Here is a 15,944-nt window from a genome sequence, read left to right as displayed (position 1 = left end):
TAAGAACTTTTGTTTTTAATGAATCACAAACTAAATTACAAATAATGTTAATAGCATGAACACTCGAAGACAAGAGGTGGGAGAAGGGAGACAAACATCAAAAAAAGAAAAAAAATACTTTTTTTAAAACATTTGCATTACAAAACCCCAAGGTGCACATGGCAACAAATCCACCCATTCCCACTTAAAAAACACTATAACCTGAAATATAAATATAATTGTTAATCCTTCTTTTAAAGAAAAAAATTTTCCCAATGCCCTCGCTCAGTCACAGCCCTAAAAAAGTGTCAGCATTTTCAAAATGATGTCTAAACCCTAACTTCCACTCCTATGGGGGTAGCCTTCAGAGGAAGATGGGACCTGGCATGTGAAGAACCAAGAGTCTTAAAAGGAAGAGAAAAATTCAGACAACTTTTACTTGCCCCATAAGGCCACGGTGAAGTATAATCCCTGTCCTAGAGCCTCCCAGATACCTCTTGCCCATAGTTGGGACAGATAGAGGGACTAGGGGCAATTGTTTCTACTGCAGTCTCATCAAGACTGCAGAGACTGGGAGTCTTGAGTCTCCCAGACTGTTAGGTGAGATGAAACACTAAAATTAGGGTATAAACTGGTTGGATCTATTTTTTAACCTAATTCTTTAAAACAGGCCCCTCCCTCTGTTTTGTTTTGCTTGGTTTTCTAAAGTCCCAACTTAGGTTCTCTGCTATCAGTTGACCTTATAAACGCAGTGGCCGAGCGAGGCTTGGGGTGTCTGTCATCCCGAACACAGGAAATAATTTTCAGGGCTTTCAGAGATTGGGATGGCAAGCCCCATGTGGAGGGCAGTCTTTTCTTTTCTTTTTAAATACCAGCCCTCCTCAGCAATGACTAAGAAGAGGGGGAGAGGGTGGTGGAGGGACTTAAGTGCATCTAATACTGAAGCTTCCTTTCATTTTCACCTATTTCTCTTCTCCACCCCTTATATCCTCAGAGTTGGCTGGCTAAGAGGGGGAGGTGTTAAGGCAGCCAGACAAGATCAGAGGGCAAATAGCCCAGGGCCAAGGCAGATCAGGCCCCCACTGGAGGAGAGGGTGAAACTGGGGTAGGACATCAGAGTCGAAGGTGGGGCACTGGCTTGGTCACATCCTGGAAGAAAGGGTGAGCCAGAGCTGCCTTTGCCGAAATCCGCTTGTTGGGGTCGTAGTGCAGCATTTGCTGGAGGGAAAGATGTATGCTGACTTCAGTGATGTGACATTGGACTAAATGGGCAGCAGGTGTTCCGAGAAATCAGGAAAGCAGAATTCCTTTTACCCAAGCAGGGTTCCCAATTCCCTCCTCCCTACATCTGAATGGGTGTGCCAACAGGGAGAGAGAAGCAGGGACTAAGGAAATGCCAAGACCCAGAGTCCAGGGTCTCATCCTTCCTACATCCTGGAAAAAAACCTGCCCTGGGGGAGTAAATGAGAGGAAATGGGTGCCCACTCCCAACTCTCACCGACAGCAAGCTCCGTCCATCTTCATCCAAGGGAGGAACAACTTTGCTAAAATCTTGCCGGGCCCACTTGGGGAAACTCGGCTTATAATCAGGCATAGAAGTAACTCCTGGCCAAACCACTTCATCTGGGGTCCCCAGAGTCCGGAAGATCCGGAAGAGTTGGTCGATTTCGGAATCTCCAGGAAATAGGGCTCGGCGGGTCACCTGAAAATGGGTAAAGAGAAAAGGCCAAGACCCGCACTGATGTCAGTCAAAGCTGCTCCCTGTGCACCGGAGGTTCCCACAGGCAGTGGAAGGTCAGGAGGGCCCCATGACTCCCTCCCCAGGGCCTTTCATGGGGTCAGTCACACAGAGCCTGAGACAATGAAGTCCCTTCATCTGTCTCCTCGCCCCCTCCTTCCTTCCCCCAACCATGCCTTTGCAGATCCCCAAGGCTGGGTGGGGCTGGGAGGGGGTGAATGTCTGGGGTGCCACTGACATGTAGCAAAGGGATCCCAAGCCACTCACGGGGTGTGGGGTAGACACTGCGGTCATCCCCCCTCCTTGTGATGCAGCCACTTCTAGATAGGAGCACAGCGGGCAGAGACTGTGTCTTCCATTTCTTCTGTGTTCCCCACAGCACCTAGCATGGTGCTGGGTACACACTAGGTGCTTAACAAATATTTTTTGATGAATTGAGAGAGGAATATGGGCAATTGTAAGGTAATGTACTGGGGGATAAATGCACATTTTATATATAGGTTAATGGTCTCCAAGCCCCCAGTTACAACCCAGATAAAGGACCATAAAACAAATTGCTGATTTGATTTGAAAACTCAGCCCACTCCACTGTTATATTAAAGAAAATGAGAGCTCCCAGAAAAGTCTGGGCCTCAGGGATCTTTCAAACTGAAAAGCCAGAGGTTGGGGAGGACATGATTTAAGCCTGCAGTTTAAATAAAAGTATGAATAAGGTGAACATAGTTGACTTCACCATAATCCTGGAACCCTACAAGAAGGTCTACAGGCCAAATGAAGGAGGCACTAAATTGGTACTCATTCTCCCAAGTATATGCAGACTAAAAACAGCTGCAGAAATAATTTTGCTCAATTTGGGTATAAGAGATGTGTATTGGATGCTAAGGCTGTTTGAGGATATACTAACATTGTGGTTAACATCAAGGACAACAGTCCTATCCTTTCCCCCTACCCACCTTGGTGCTACTCTAGAGAAGGAACCCTGTGATAATATAGAACGGCCATGAGTCTAGGCCAAGAAACAGTTCTGTTGTTCTTGAATGTGGGGGAGTGAGCTGGGTGGAACTCGGGCTTGCCTCCGTACCATCTCAGCAAAGATGCAGCCCAGGCTCCAGATATCTACAGCTGTGGAGTAGTACTTGCAGCCCAGAAGGATTTCAGGTGCTCGGTACCACAGGGTCACCACCTGGGGACAAGAGCAGGAAGGGGAAGGGCGGTGCGTGGGGCATGGTGATTCCCGTATCTCAGCTCTTCAGTGTTACTCTGTTAACTCTCAGCCTGTTAACAAGCAGCCTCTCTCCCTCCATCTTTCCCATCTTTCTGACTTCCCCTAAGTATAGATGACTACATACAACTTCTTAGACCAGAGTTAGTCTCTGGGGACCATATTTTCTGAACCCAGAATTTACAACCTTCCTGGAAAACTTGAGAAAAGTGCTCATAATTTTAATAGTGTGCCATCCAGCTCTCCTGGCTTGGCATCTATCAAAGCCCAGTTCCCCACAACTGGAACTTGGTACATACTCTAAAACCTCTTGGAGTGCCAGAGATACTTTCCATGTAGTGAGAGAGAAACTGCTGGCCAGAGATGTTTAAAATTTTGTGAATGTTCTTGTTAACACCTCCCAGGAAGTTCAGAGAAGAAATGCAGAGAGGGTCTCACCTCATGGGTGTAAGTACGAACAGGTACTCCAAAGGCTCTGGCTAGTCCAAAGTCTGCTAGCTTGATGGCCCCCTCTGCGTTGATAAGCAGATTCTGAGGTTTGAGGTCTCGGTGCAGAACCCGATGAGAATGGCAGAAGGCTAGGCCCTGGAGCAGCTGGAACAGATAGCTCTGACAAAGGAGAGAGAGAAAACTTTCTCTACCACAGTGAGCTACTAGGATCTGCTCTGTGCCTGCAAAGCTCTACCAAAGCCTTTTACTATATTAGATTATAATTACATGTTTATAAACTGTATCTCCCATTGGACTATCAGTCTAGTGAAGATAAGGACCAGGTCTTCTTCTTCAGTTTTGCATCTCTTTTCCATATCCTGTACCTAATACATTGAAGGTGTTCAATAAATGTGCATTGAATAAACGTTTGTTGAGAGATTGAAAATAACTCGGGGAGTAAAGAACCCAGCCCTAAAACAGACAACAGAAACTCACTGGCTATTTCTCCTACCAAACAGGTGGAAGGGCTTCTTGGAGGAACCTACCAAGTGCCCTCAAGTCCCATTTATCTGAGTTTCATCTGACCTTCCACCTGAGCTATGAAGTTGACTCACTAGAGTTTCAACTTCTTTGATTCTCCTACCCAGCCCTAGGGTTAATAAGCATAATGAGCAGTGGGAGAGCCACAAAAGAAAGGGGTGTGTGTGTTGTGTCTGTGTGTGCAGGGGGATGAGGGCTGGGAAGGAAGCCAAGATCACAAATCATCACTCAGTCTGCACTGCCTGCCTTCAGTCCCCCCAAAACATGCCCATGCTGGGGAGGAGTTAATGAGAAGGATTACCTTGATGAGGGGAAGAGGAATGCCAGTCAAAGCAGAGGCATCCATGAATTTCTTCAGATCCTGGTGCAGAAACTCAAAAACTAGGTAGAGTTTGTTTTCTGTGTGGATGACATCCAGCAGCCTAGGGAAGGGAGGTCCAGGAATGGAGGTGAGGAAGAATAATACCCAGGCTACACAGACAAGAACACCTCCTTTACTGTCAGAACACCTCCCAGATATACTTACTTGACAATGTTAGGGTGGTTAAGCTCCTTAAGCAGAGAAATCTCTCGTATAGCAGTACTGGGTACACCCTCTGTCTCACTTGGAGAGGTGGAGAAAGCAGAGATAGGAATGTGGTTACAAACACTCCTTTTCCCCCAGCTCAGTCATTCTTTTCTTCCCAATGAGACACCACCCCAGCATCCCCTAGGGAAGTGAGAGAAGAGAAAGGGTGCTGTAGGAGTTAATTCGCCTTTGGACAGGGGATATATTAAGGTCATTATTCTTCTTTTCCCAGCGGTAGGTAAGTAAAGCCTCCTGGTGGAGGTAAAGAAGAGAGAAGGAAACAGGGAAAAAAATAGGAGTAGCAGCACCCAGCCTCCCTAGAAGGGCCAGTGAGGTTCAACTGCCATTCTTTTGAAAGAGGTAGAGAATTCTAAGATGAGGGTGGGGTTGGGGCAGTCAGGAGGACTCTTCATTCAGAAAGGTGCTCTTCACTGGTTCCCACAAAACCCAACTCCACGGGGAGTCCTGGACCCCATCTCAGAGGCCTCCTTCCTCTTTCTGAGTCTTTCTGATTGCACATTTGGGGGCATCCCTCGACTTTGGGGAGGAAGTTTCCCATATATTCTAAGTGCCCTACACTCTCCACCGGGAAACCCATCGCTGTCCTCCAACCCACCTCTCCACTTAAAAAGAAGTCCCTCCCTGCCACCTTCCGGTCCTTGGACTGCTACCCGCCTGTTGGGGTGGGGGCAGGGGGCACTCAAGGAGCTCCCGAGTTAGGAGTCCCGGGTACAGAGGCCACTCACGTGTCCAGACGGATTTTTTTAAGCGCCACCACTTCTCCCGTCACCTTGTTTTTGGCTTTGTACACAACTCCGTACGTGCCCTCTCCGATCTTTTCCACTTTTTGGAAGTTCTCCATGAAGCGCCAGCGAGTCGGGTCAGCCCGGCCCTGGAGCGGGGGCCTGGGAAACCTGCAAAAGGCGGGCCCCGACTCTCGGGGGGTGGAGGAGGGGAAAACCGCGCCCAGCTCCGCGGCCCCAGGTCGGGATGGAACGCAGTGTATTTCTCGCTCTTGTCAATTTGTCCAACTTGAAACAATGTTGCCGCCTCCCCTCCAGTTCCCTACCGCCACCAGAGGCCCCGCCCCTCCTTCCCGCGTTTCCCTAGCTCCGCCCCCGGCCCTTCCTATTGGTTAACGTCAGAGCGGCGGGGGGCGAGCCCAGCGCGCCTAGCTGCAGCAAATGACCCCACCTCACGCAAGTTTATTAACGAGGATACTTAAGACAAGTTTCTGCCTCTGTGGGGAAGCAAAATGTCTTTTTCCAAGTACCTGATTTGGACTCGCGTTTCCTACCTGTGTCCTGAGTCTGTAGGGATTTCCTGATCTCTAATTCGCCGTTTCACCACCTGTAGGGAAAATGTGTCTCTCCCTAAGATTAAATTCCACCTGGCCCAGGGAGCCTCCTTTGAAAAGCAGGAAACTGGGAATCTCATTGTACGGGTTTTCTGGGCCCCGGAGATGCAGTTGCCTCCGCCCTCTGTCTTTTCTATACTCTCTCTTTTGGGATGCAGGGTCTTTGTTTTTTTGAAAGATTTCCTGATTTGATTAAAAAAACAAAAACAGATTGATTCACTCTCCTATGATGAATCGTATGTGTTAGGTACATGTTATGCACCTGCCCTTCAGTCAATTATTTCCCAGTCAAGAAGAGAGCGACCCAGTGAAACTAGAAACTGTGGTTGAGTAGCGGGATGTTCAGGGACCAGGATCCCTTGTCAGTTCTGCCTTTCTCCGTCCTCCTGCCCCTCCCAAGACTCCTCTGGATGGAGAAGAGGAAGGGCTATGCAAATGAGCACCCCTCTCCTATATAGGGGCTTGCCCCAGCCCCCCAGCGCCTTTGGTTGCTGGAAGAAAGAACAGGATGCATCTGGTGCTGAGAAAATGCCTTCTCCATGTGGTTATGATGAGTGCTCTTCTGGCTGTGGGGGTTACAGAAGGTGAGTGTGGGGAGTATTGCCATGAACAAGTGTGAATTTGGGGTTGCACACCTGCTCTGGTTTTTCCCCTCTTTATGGGAGATACCAGCAATATCTCAGGCTTCTCCCACCCATTTGAGTTAGTGAGGACATGGGCATCTGAGCTCCCTCCCTATGTGGAGATCTGGGACTGAGCCTGAGAATAATACCATCTGCTTGTAAGGGCACAAGGATAGTGGGTCTTTGTAGCCCTAATCCTGAGGCCCCTTGGGCAGTGAGTCCAAGTAGGGGCTTCAAAAGTGAAACGAGTGGGAGACTCTTTTAGGCAATGACTTAGGTGCCTGGGATAGGGTATTTGAAGTGAGAAGTGAGAGAATGTGGTATTGGATTGAAAAAGTAAGGAGGTACCACCTACCCTCTTTGAGATGGGGATGGGTGAACATAGCTCAGGCTTTTGTTCTGGGGCTGGAAGAGACAGGCAGAGGGGTCTCAGCTGAGCATCACATGAAAGGGCTCTGGGGGATTGGGGCCTCGTGACAGGAGCAAGGGGTGGGGGTGTGGGTGGTGAGAGGGTCTGGAATGTCCCGTGCTGCTCTGAGGAGGGAGGGTTGGGAATGAAGAAAGAATGGGGCATCTTATGATTCTCTTGCTCTAGTGGTAGGATGCTCTATGAAATGATTCCAGATCTCCCCTCCCCAAGCAGACTCAGCTAAGTATCCAGTATACATTAGAAATGGAGCAAAGATAGTTTCTCCTGTGCTAAAATATAGATATCATGTCCCAGTCTCCCCTTTCTTTCTCTAGATCCCTGGTCTCACAGACTTCTAGGAGCTTCTCCTTCATCTGACTTCCCTCATTTGTGCTGTAGTTTCAAGTCTTTTTCTTTTACTATGCTCCTAACTGTATTTTGGAAACATTCTATTCATACTTGTCCACCTGACCCTCTTAAAAAGATTGTGCTTACTTTTTAGATATGATTTTTTTTAATCATAAGACATGTTAGATATTCATGAAATTTTATATGAATTGGGTTTGATAATTGTGTCCAGTGTGAAATGACATTGTGCTGATTCAAGAAAATGTTCATATTTTTTACAGATATATACTGAAATTGTAGGGTTAAAATAACAAGATGTCTGGGATTTACTTCTAAATACTTTAGCCAACACATAAATAAACAACAATAACGGAGGATAGAAAAAGGATAGTTTTTGTATCTGGGTGAGGTATATGTAGATCCCTCATACCCCTTTTTCTCAGACCTTTCTCTTGGTCAGTTATAATAATTTTGTCTGCTTGGTCCTCACTCCCAACCTCTGCCTGCCTCTGATCCATCCTCTACATTGCTTGCTATAATGATCCTTCTAAAATACAGATCTGATCATATTAAAAAAGCTTCTGAAGGGTGAATTTTTTGGCATGGGAATTATATGTCAATGACACAAAATCTTCTGCCATGGCCTTGTCTACAGAATAAAAGCCAAACTCCTTTGCTTGGCATTCAGGGCCTCCACTTGTTTTCTTGGCCTCATCTCTTACAGTGTTCATCAACCACACTGGTAGTCCCTGTCATGCCTCATGCTAACATGCCTCCATGCATCTGCTCATGCTGGTCCTTCTGCCCAGAGTATTCTATCCCACAGGCCAACTCATCAAGCCGATGGTCTTTCCCAATTCACCAGAGTGGAACTAATCTTTTTAATCTGTCATTTTGTTGTACTTTGTGAATGTCTACAACGACTCATATTGAACAGTGCCTTCAATTATTATAATTTATGGATGTATCTATTTCCAATACTTTACCTTGAATCCCTTCAGGGTCATGTCTTGTTTGTTTTTGGTTTTGTTCTTGTTTTTTAATGTTTATTTGTTTTTGAGAGAGTGAGAGATAGAACACGAGCAGGGGAGGGGCAGAGAGAGAGGGAGACAGAATCTGAAGCGGGCTCCAGGCTCTGAACTGTCAGCACAGATCCCCACACAGGGCTTAACTCACAAACCGTGAGATCATGACCCAAGCCAAAGTCGGATGCTTAACCGACTGAGCCACCCAGGTGCCCGTGTCTTATTCGTTCCTTAAGTCCTTTGTACCTATTACAGTGCCTGGTACGTTGTGGGTGTTCAGTAAATTAAGATGCACTTTGAATGTGAGAGTGAATAGGGTGACATGGGACAGTGCTATTCCCTGACACGGGACTGAGGCGCGATCCTAGGACCTTCACTGTACCTTCTTTTTAGGACCCAGAGACCAGGACTGGCTGGGTGTCTCAAGGCCGCTCACAACAAAATCCTGGAACAGGCAGCTGTATCCAGAGTGGACAGAAATCCAGGGGCCTGATTGCTGGAGAGGTGGGAACTTAGCAATTTCCAGGGAGGGCAGGGTGTGGGTAGAGGAGCAAGAACTGGGTTGAATGGAGCTTGGGAAGATAGGAAGGGGAAAGGTATAAGGGGAGAAAAAAACAAGGAGTCTCAGCTAATGGAGCTGTCCTTCCCAGGTGGCCAGGTGTCCTTGAAGGTCAGTAATGATGGCCCTACACTGGTCGGGGCAAATGCCTCCTTCTCTATCGCCCTGCACTTCCCTGAAAGCCAAAAGGTGCTGCCAGATGGGCAGGTCATCTGGGCCAACAACACCATCATCAATGGTGAGTACCTCTCTGCTCTAGGACCTTACTCTAAGGGCTCAGATTCCTTGGTGTCCCCAGTGAGCTCAAAAAGTATTCTCTTCCTTTCTACTTTTCTTAAAAAAATAAATTATATACATATTCTATAATATTCGTTGTAGAAAAAAAATTTAAACACAGATAAAGAAAAAAAAAATACATAGCATGCAAAATTGCCGGCAGAAGACCTAGGGGACCTAGAATTTAGACAGACATGGATTTAAATTTGTAAATAATATGTGACCCTGGGCAAGTTACTTAATTGTTTTGTACTTCCATTCCCTTATCTGTAGAATGGGGATGATACCTACTTGAACAGTTGTTGTAAGGATTAAAATGTGATTGTATATAAAGAATTTAGCATAATGCCTGCCCTAGGCTAAGGCAAGATTCAAAAAATGTTAGCTGGTGGCTCTTATTTTTGTTTTTATCCTACTAGCTAGAGCAAACCACTCTAAATATTTTGATATATGGCCTTCTAATTTCTTTCCTATGTCTGTCGTTAAGTACATATGAATCTTTAATTCCAGTTTCCATCCTTCCCGCTGCCACCCAAAAGGGTTATACCAAGGGGAATGTACTTTGTAGCTAAGGAGTATTCCCACAGCCCCTCTCTGGGAGCCATATGAGGAGTTTTGGTGTACAGAAGGGAATGCCAGGGTTTGAGGGTGACTCTGTATTGATCTTTCAGGGAGCCAGGTGTGGGGAGGAGAGCCAGTGTATCCCCAGGTACCTGATGATACCTGCATCTTCCCTGATGGGAGGGCCTGCCCATCTGGCCCTGGGTCTCAGACACGAAGCTTTGTTTATGTCTGGAAGACCTGGGGTGAGTCATCCACACTTCGATTCACCTATTCTTACCTGATCCCCTTTTTGTTTTGCTGTGAATTTCCTTAACCTTTATTGCCCCCATGGTTCTTTCCTCTTCCATAGCACATAGCCTGCTCCAACTCTCTCTACTATATTGTTTCTGGGGGCCCTTCCCGAATTGTTGTGCCATCCCATGGAACCCCTCATTAGGACTCCTTTCCTGACCCCTACTCAATACATCTCTCTCGACCTTCCTTCTGTACTGCCCTGTCTCTAATCCTTCCCCTCAGTTCCCTTGGATCAGTACCTCCCTGACCCTTGCTTTTCTGTTCAAAAACCTCAGGCCAGTACTGGCAAGTTCTGGGGGGCCCAGTGTCGGGACTGAGCATTGTGACAGGCAAGGCAATGCTGGGCACACATACCATGGAAGTGACTGTCTACCACCGCCGGGAGTCCCAGAGCTACGTGCCCCTTGCTCACTCCTGCTCAGCCTTCACCATTACTGGTAAGGATTTAGGAATGGGCAAAGGAATAAGTCACAGAACAGTAAAAGATGGGGAGGGTTGGCCTGACCATTAAGGGGCGAGGGGAAAGGGGAAATGGTATGTAACCTTAAAGGGGCAGAGCCAGGAAGACCTGGACAGAAGAAGGTGGGGCTTAGAGTCAGTGAAGGGCCAGTCAGCTTGAGTTTAGTTGGTGTGTAACATTCCCTCCGCCCAGGTCTGGTTCTCACCTTTTCTGGCTCCTATCTCAGACCAGGTACCCTTCTCTGTGAGAGTGTCCCAGCTTCAGGCCTTGGATGGAGGGAACAAGCACTTCCTGAGAAATCATCCTCTGACCTTTGCCCTCCGGCTTCATGACCCCAGTGGCTATTTGTCTGGGGCCGACCTCTCCTACACCTGGGACTTTGGAGATGATACTGGGACCCTGATCTCTCGGGCACTTGTGGTCACTCACACTTACTTAGAGTCTGGCCCAGTCACTGCCCAGGTGGTGTTACAGGCTGCGATTCCTCTCACTTCCTGTGGCTCCTCCCCAGTTCCAGTCACCACAGATGGGCATGGGCCAACAGCAGAGGCCCTTGGCACCACAGCTGGGCAAGTGCCTACTGCAGAAGTCATAGGTACTACATCTGGTCAGGTGCCAACTGCAGAACCTTCTGGAACCACAGCTGTGAAGATGCCAACCACGGAGGTCACAGGCACTACACCTGTACAGGTGCCAACTACAGAGGACATAGGTACTACAACTGAGCAGGTGCCGACCTCAGAGGTCATAGATACCACACCCATAGAGATGCCAACTGCAGAGGCCATACGTACAACACCTGAAGTGTCAATCACAGAGCCCTCTGGAACCACAGTTGTACAGGTAACAACTAGAGAGCTGGTAGAGCCCACAGCTGGAGAGGTACCCACCCGTGAGCCTGAGGGTCCAGATGCCCGCCCATTCGTGCCTACAGAAGGTATTACAGGTAAGAAAGTCAGTGTGAACGAGGTTCATTGAGGTGGGTTATTTGTCACTACTCTAAAGAGCTACTCTACTTACCCAGGCCCCAGATGTTACCCAATCCTTTGCTTAGCAATGGAGTTTCATCAGAGCTCTCACTGTTATTAAGCCCTCAAGTCCCTCTTAAGAACATGGAATCCATCTGGAGTTAAGAAAACCAGGGTCTGCCCCTCGGCCGCTGGGAGAGAGCTTGTTGCTTCTCTGTGTCTCAGGAGAGCTATTCCCTGAGGCTTCTGCCAGGGAACAGACTGTGGTCATTTACATAGTAATTTGTATCTCTTTCTGTGCAAGTATAAATGCATAGGATTCCGTCTTAGATTCTGGCACCACTTACCAACCCTGGATTCCTTTCCCAAAGCAGGTCAACCTGAAATTGTGGTAGGAACCCTGAAAAGGTAGGAATGACCTAGTGGCACGTGGAAGAGTTAACTTTTGTCGAGTGTCTAGATCAGGACCTAGCACAGTGTGGAGTATGATAAGCATTTGGGGTTTCTTAAAACTCCAATGCTACTCCTAATTGTGTGACTCTGGGGTGCTCGTTCCTCCTCTGGGGCTTCAGTTTCCTTATCTGTAAAATGAGATTTTCCAGGCCTTGCCTGATGCCAAGCCCGGGTGCAATAGCTCTGGCTGTACCTGGAAAAACGCTTGCGTAGCCGCTACTTCCAGGTGAGTCATTTGTCTCTTGACTTTGCCTCTTCAATCCTCTCCTGCCAGGCTCCCAGAGCCCCCTGCCGGATGGTGCAGCTACCTTAATCCTGGTGAAGCGACAAACCCCCCTGGATTGTGTGCTGTATCGATATGGCTCCTTTTCTCTCACCCTGGACATTGTCCGTGAGTCTTGACTACTTTGGGGGCTGGTGGAGGGAGGTGTGTACCGCCTAAGACTGACCAGTGGAAGCATACCTTGGAAGGAGTTACTCACCTGGACAAAAATATCCAGATCCCAGGGTTTTTATTTTGAAGGCATGAGGATGGGATTGGGGAAGTAGCCCTAGGGCTTTCCTGTCTGTGGGCCTTTGGGGAGGCCTGGTAGAGGAATCCCACATTGTACCCAGACTTAAAATCTTGCAACTTTGCAGAGGGTATTGAGAGTGCTGAGATCCTGCAGGCTGTGCCATCCAGCGAAGGAGATGCATTTGAGCTGACCGTGTCTTGCCAAGGCGGGTGAGTGTCCCACTGGTTATCCTGAGAACTCTTGGGTTGACTGTTGCCCCGCTCTCTGGTGTCTAATGTTCCCTCCCAGTTGCCCTGACCTAAGCTGACACCTTTCGCAGGCTGCCCAAGGAAGCCTGTATGGACATCTCATCTCCAGGGTGCCAGCCCCCTGCCCAGCGGCTATGTCAGCCTGTGCCACCCAGCCCAGCCTGCCAGCTAGTTTTGCACCAAGCACTGAAGGGTGGCTCAGGGACCTACTGCCTCAATGTGTCTTTGGCTGATGCTAACAGCCTGGCGATGGTCAGCACCCAGCTTGTAATGCCTGGTATGTACTTGGACAAGAAGTAGGGAGAAGGGGGGAACAGGAAGAGGCTATCTGGTAGGGAGCAGACACTGACGGAAACTGTGCCTGGGATTCTGTTCATAGGTCGAGAAGCAGGCCTTGGACAGGCTCCCCTGTTCGTGGGCATCTTGCTGGTGTTGATGGCTATGGTGCTTGTATCTCTGATATATAGGTGAGGGCCCCACCATCTAGATCACACCTCCTTATCCCTTATTACCACCACTCATTCTTCCTCAAGAGGAGAGGGAACCACCACTTTTTTTGAAGAAGCCTGGTATCCAGGAAAGAGCCCAGACTTGGAAGTTAAACAGACCCAGGCTGCAGTCTTGCTGGTGGGACCTTGGGAAAGTAGCTTAATGTCTCTGGGCCTCTGAAAAATAGGAAAACTAATACCTGCCCTATGGGGCTGTTGTCAGGATTAGAGACAATGGTGGTAAAGCACCCAGTTCTGAAGCGAGAGTGCAATAAATGATGATACTGATGACTGTTGTTATTAATAATATCAAGAGTGGAGGAAACTGGGTGAACTGAGTCCTCTACCTGTGAGAAGGGCAGATCCCCAGGCCTGGAGTGCCAAGGTCCTCAAAGCACTGAAGCTTGTAGTGTGAGAGAAGAATGGACAGAGGTTACCATAAAAACAAGATAAGATGAACCCTATTGGTGAGAAGGGGAGGGGCCTTGGGTCAAGGCCCAGGAAACTTGGGATATGGGTGTGTCCTCTTTTTTGGAGAAGCACAGGTAGGTTTCCCTTGTCCATTGCTAATCAGTTTCTTCTTTTTCTCCCAAATCAGGCGAAGACTTCTGAAGCAGGGCTCAGCCCTCCCCCTTCCCCAGCTGCCACGTGGTAGCACCCACTGGCTGCGGCTGCCCAGGGTCTTCCGCTCTTGCCCCATTGGTGAGAACAGGCCCCTCCTCAGTGGGCAGCAGCAGGTCTGAGTACTCTTATGTGATGCTGTGATTTGCCGAGGGTGGACAGCAATGCCTATCTTTTCTCAGTCCTCCCTTGGAAACTACCATTAACTGAAATAAATACTCAGAACCTCGTGCTGTTTTATGTTCTTGCTTCTGGGAGAATCTATATCATTTACAGAGTGGAGGTATACAGAAAGGAGGTGTACCATTTACTTAACAGATATCCCAGTGGGGGGAAAAAGTCATTTTATTTAGATGAGGCACTTTCAATGTATGTGTGTGTGTGTGTGTGTGTGTGTGTGTGTGTGTGTGTGTGTGCACGCACATGTGCATGGCGAATAGTGGAAGTGGTGCAGGATAATAAATATTTTGAGGGTGAAGAAACACTCTCCTGAGCTGGCAGGAGGGTGTGGCAGCAATGTACAGAGCCTAGGAGTAGAGTCCAGGGATGAAGAGGTGGGTTCAAGGCTGGCTTGGAGGCTGAGGTGTCCCCTTCAGCACAAGAAGCCAAAGAAATTGGAGGAGCGAGGGGGTGGGCCCACAAGCATGGGCATCTGGTTCTTGTGGGTGATCTTGATCTGGAAGGGAAGGGGGCATGTTCAGAGGTAGGACCTAGTTCTTTGGGGCTGGAGCAGTAGAGATTTTGGGGAAAATCTATGGAGTTCAGAGGGGTTACCAGGGTCCTAGAGAGGCCATGGCAGGAAGGCCAGGGGCTAAGAAATCAGGATTTTGGAGGAATGGTTCACAGGGGAACTTCAGACATTGGGAAAGGGTAGAGAAGCAATGGAATGGAGATTTAGGATCCATGAAGCCTGAGGGTTCAATTCTGAGCAGGCATAGGTAATACTCACTGTACAGGGTGTCTGCATCCAGGGTTCTCCATCAATTTGCATGGGAAGGGTTTTTGTGGTGCTGTGGGAGGCCAAGACAGATTGGTGGAGATTTCTTTACCAACTGAATACCAAAACTCTTTCTTGGCTTGGTTTTGAAACCCTTTGTTACTGAGGAAAATCTAGTACAGCTCCTCCCTACCATCCCCATGACCCTTCTGCTCTCCTGGCCCTACTCCTTCCCTCAGAGCCCCTGGCCAAAGTTTTCCTTACTGGAAGGTGATTTCAGAGCACTTGGCCAGCCGATGTCCAGCATTCTTGAGCTTGGTATAAATCTGGCCCATCTCAATTGCACCCTCCAGCCCTACCACTTCCAGCCGCTTGTCGCTTAGGTCTGGAGGTGGGAAGCAAGGAGATAAGGTTTGCAGAAGCAGGGTGCCTCCAAAGGGAGCCACACCTTCCCCTGGGTCCTGCCCACTCAGTTCCCAAGGCTGCTCCTCTCACCTGGTACACAGGTTTTCAGGATATCAGGGTCGGTGATGACTTTAGCTGCAGCGCCCAAGGCCTGGTTGATCCCATGGATATCTCCATGGGGTTTCTTCGTATCACCCCAGAGATTGGAACCACCATGCATGCTAGGGATGTTCAGCACTGCGATGCCTTCTAGGGACAGGTTGCTCAGATCCAGTGGTTTCCCACAGATCTGAGAAGGGGGAGAGCACAAATCATGGCATAATCATGGATGTGAGCCCTCCCTCCACCAGACGACAAACTGCGAAGGCCAGGAGTTGGAGGTTTACAAAGGGTGGCAGGAAATAGGCACCACCATGCATGTGCCTGGTGGCACATGCCACCTGGGAAATCGGGATTGGACAGCTGGGAGGTCAAAGTACATGTTCAAGAATAGGGGAAGTTTCTGAAGGTTCCTGTGGAGGGGGAAACAAAGTTATAAGAAGCTGAAAAGCATGTAGGATCGGGTTTCATCACACCCACCTCAACTGTTAAAGACTCCTCCAGCCTTTTGCATGTTGAGAAGATGGATTCAGAAGTGGCGAATTCGAAATACCATAGCTTGTTCTTCATTCTGTATCAGACCCGAAAGAAGGCCCAATAGGGAGAGGACAAGTTACACAAGTGTTGGCAGAAGAAGGCTAAGAGACAGGGAAAGACATCAACCTCTCAGGGAAAGGATGGCCTTGGTTGAGCAGCTTCCTAGAGGTGCCACTGCCTATCTAAGTGCTCTGAGTCAAACTTGGCCAGGAGCGCCCAAGTGGTTCAGTCAGTTAAGCATCCTACTTTGGCTTGATCTTGTGGTCCGTGAGTTTGAGC

At 48.5% G+C, this 15,944-nt stretch overlaps 3 protein-coding genes across 10 annotated transcripts in view; 1 reads left to right on the top strand and 2 right to left on the bottom strand.

Moving 5' to 3' along the window:
- On the bottom strand, positions 1 to 5,579 carry CDK2 (cyclin dependent kinase 2). 2 transcript variants are annotated; one of them, XM_060657329.3, is made up of 8 exons: positions 5,226 to 5,579; positions 4,438 to 4,515; positions 4,213 to 4,333; positions 3,378 to 3,548; positions 2,799 to 2,900; positions 1,985 to 2,128; positions 1,478 to 1,681; positions 1 to 1,197 (listed from the first exon to the last, which is right to left on the bottom strand). In XM_060657329.3, the coding sequence occupies exons 1-8, from the start codon at positions 5,339 to 5,341 to the stop codon at positions 1,093 to 1,095; spliced, it is 1,041 nt and encodes a 346-aa protein (XP_060513312.1). In that variant the 5' UTR covers positions 5,342 to 5,579; the 3' UTR covers positions 1 to 1,092. The 2 variants fall into 2 exon arrangements, with proteins under 2 accessions (XP_060513312.1, XP_060513313.1); XM_060657330.3 differs by lacking the exon at positions 1,985 to 2,128 and having other exon boundaries at positions 5,226 to 5,578.
- Positions 5,580 to 6,293: 714 nt separating this feature from the next.
- On the top strand, positions 6,294 to 13,916 carry PMEL (premelanosome protein). Of its 2 annotated transcripts, XM_060657314.2 has the most exons (11): positions 6,294 to 6,420; positions 8,635 to 8,745; positions 8,892 to 9,038; positions 9,748 to 9,882; positions 10,210 to 10,371; positions 10,621 to 11,340; positions 12,090 to 12,206; positions 12,455 to 12,539; positions 12,650 to 12,855; positions 12,958 to 13,045; positions 13,665 to 13,916. In XM_060657314.2, the coding sequence occupies exons 1-11, from the start codon at positions 6,345 to 6,347 to the stop codon at positions 13,807 to 13,809; spliced, it is 1,992 nt and encodes a 663-aa protein (XP_060513297.2). In that variant the 5' UTR covers positions 6,294 to 6,344; the 3' UTR covers positions 13,810 to 13,916. The 2 variants fall into 2 exon arrangements, with proteins under 2 accessions (XP_060513297.2, XP_060513298.2); XM_060657315.3 differs by lacking the exon at positions 12,958 to 13,045 and having other exon boundaries at positions 13,665 to 13,784.
- DGKA (diacylglycerol kinase alpha) overlaps positions 13,816 to 15,944 on the bottom strand; it is a 21,756-nt gene continuing 19,627 nt past the window's right edge. For all 6 annotated transcript variants that reach the window (XM_060657312.3, XM_060657313.3, XM_078449804.2 and 3 more), the window contains 5 exons: positions 15,609 to 15,699; positions 15,120 to 15,318; positions 14,889 to 15,009; positions 14,637 to 14,697; positions 13,816 to 14,363 (listed from right to left, as the gene is read on the bottom strand). In XM_060657312.3, coding sequence (XP_060513295.1) covers positions 14,280 to 14,363; positions 14,637 to 14,697; positions 14,889 to 15,009; positions 15,120 to 15,318; positions 15,609 to 15,699 — 556 coding nt within the window. In that variant the 3' untranslated portion in view covers positions 13,816 to 14,279. The remainder of the gene's footprint in view (positions 14,364 to 14,636; positions 14,698 to 14,888; positions 15,010 to 15,119; positions 15,319 to 15,608; positions 15,700 to 15,944) is intronic.

This window comes from Panthera onca, chromosome B4, assembly GCF_046562875.1.
Source record: "Panthera onca isolate mPanOnc1 chromosome B4, mPanOnc1 haplotype 2, whole genome shotgun sequence".
Classification (NCBI taxonomy): Eukaryota; Metazoa; Chordata; class Mammalia; order Carnivora; family Felidae; genus Panthera; species Panthera onca.
Note: the sequence above shows the minus strand (reverse complement) of the source record. Positions and strands in the feature narration are given on the sequence as shown.

Bases quoted from the DNA above. Each gene is read 5' to 3' on its own strand.
- CDK2 (XM_060657329.3), bottom strand. From the start codon at position 5,341: ATGGAGAACTTCCAAAAAGTGGAAAAGATCGGAGAGGGCACGTACGGA. The intron at 4,334-4,437 runs GTAAGTATATCT...TCCCTTCCCTAG, and splicing joins AACCACCCTAACATTGTCAA to GCTGCTGGATGTCATCCACA. The intron at 2,129-2,798 runs GTACGGAGGCAA...ATATTTGTTAAG, and splicing joins GCTGCATCTTTGCTGAGATG to CACCTAGTGTGTACCCAGCA.
- PMEL (XM_060657314.2), top strand. From the start codon at position 6,345: ATGCATCTGGTGCTGAGAAAATGCCTTCTCCATGTGGTTATGATGAGT. The intron at 9,039-9,747 runs GTGAGTACCTCT...TTGATCTTTCAG, and splicing joins CAACAACACCATCATCAATG to GGAGCCAGGTGTGGGGAGGA. The intron at 12,856-12,957 runs GTATGTACTTGG...TTCTGTTCATAG, and splicing joins CACCCAGCTTGTAATGCCTG to GTCGAGAAGCAGGCCTTGGA.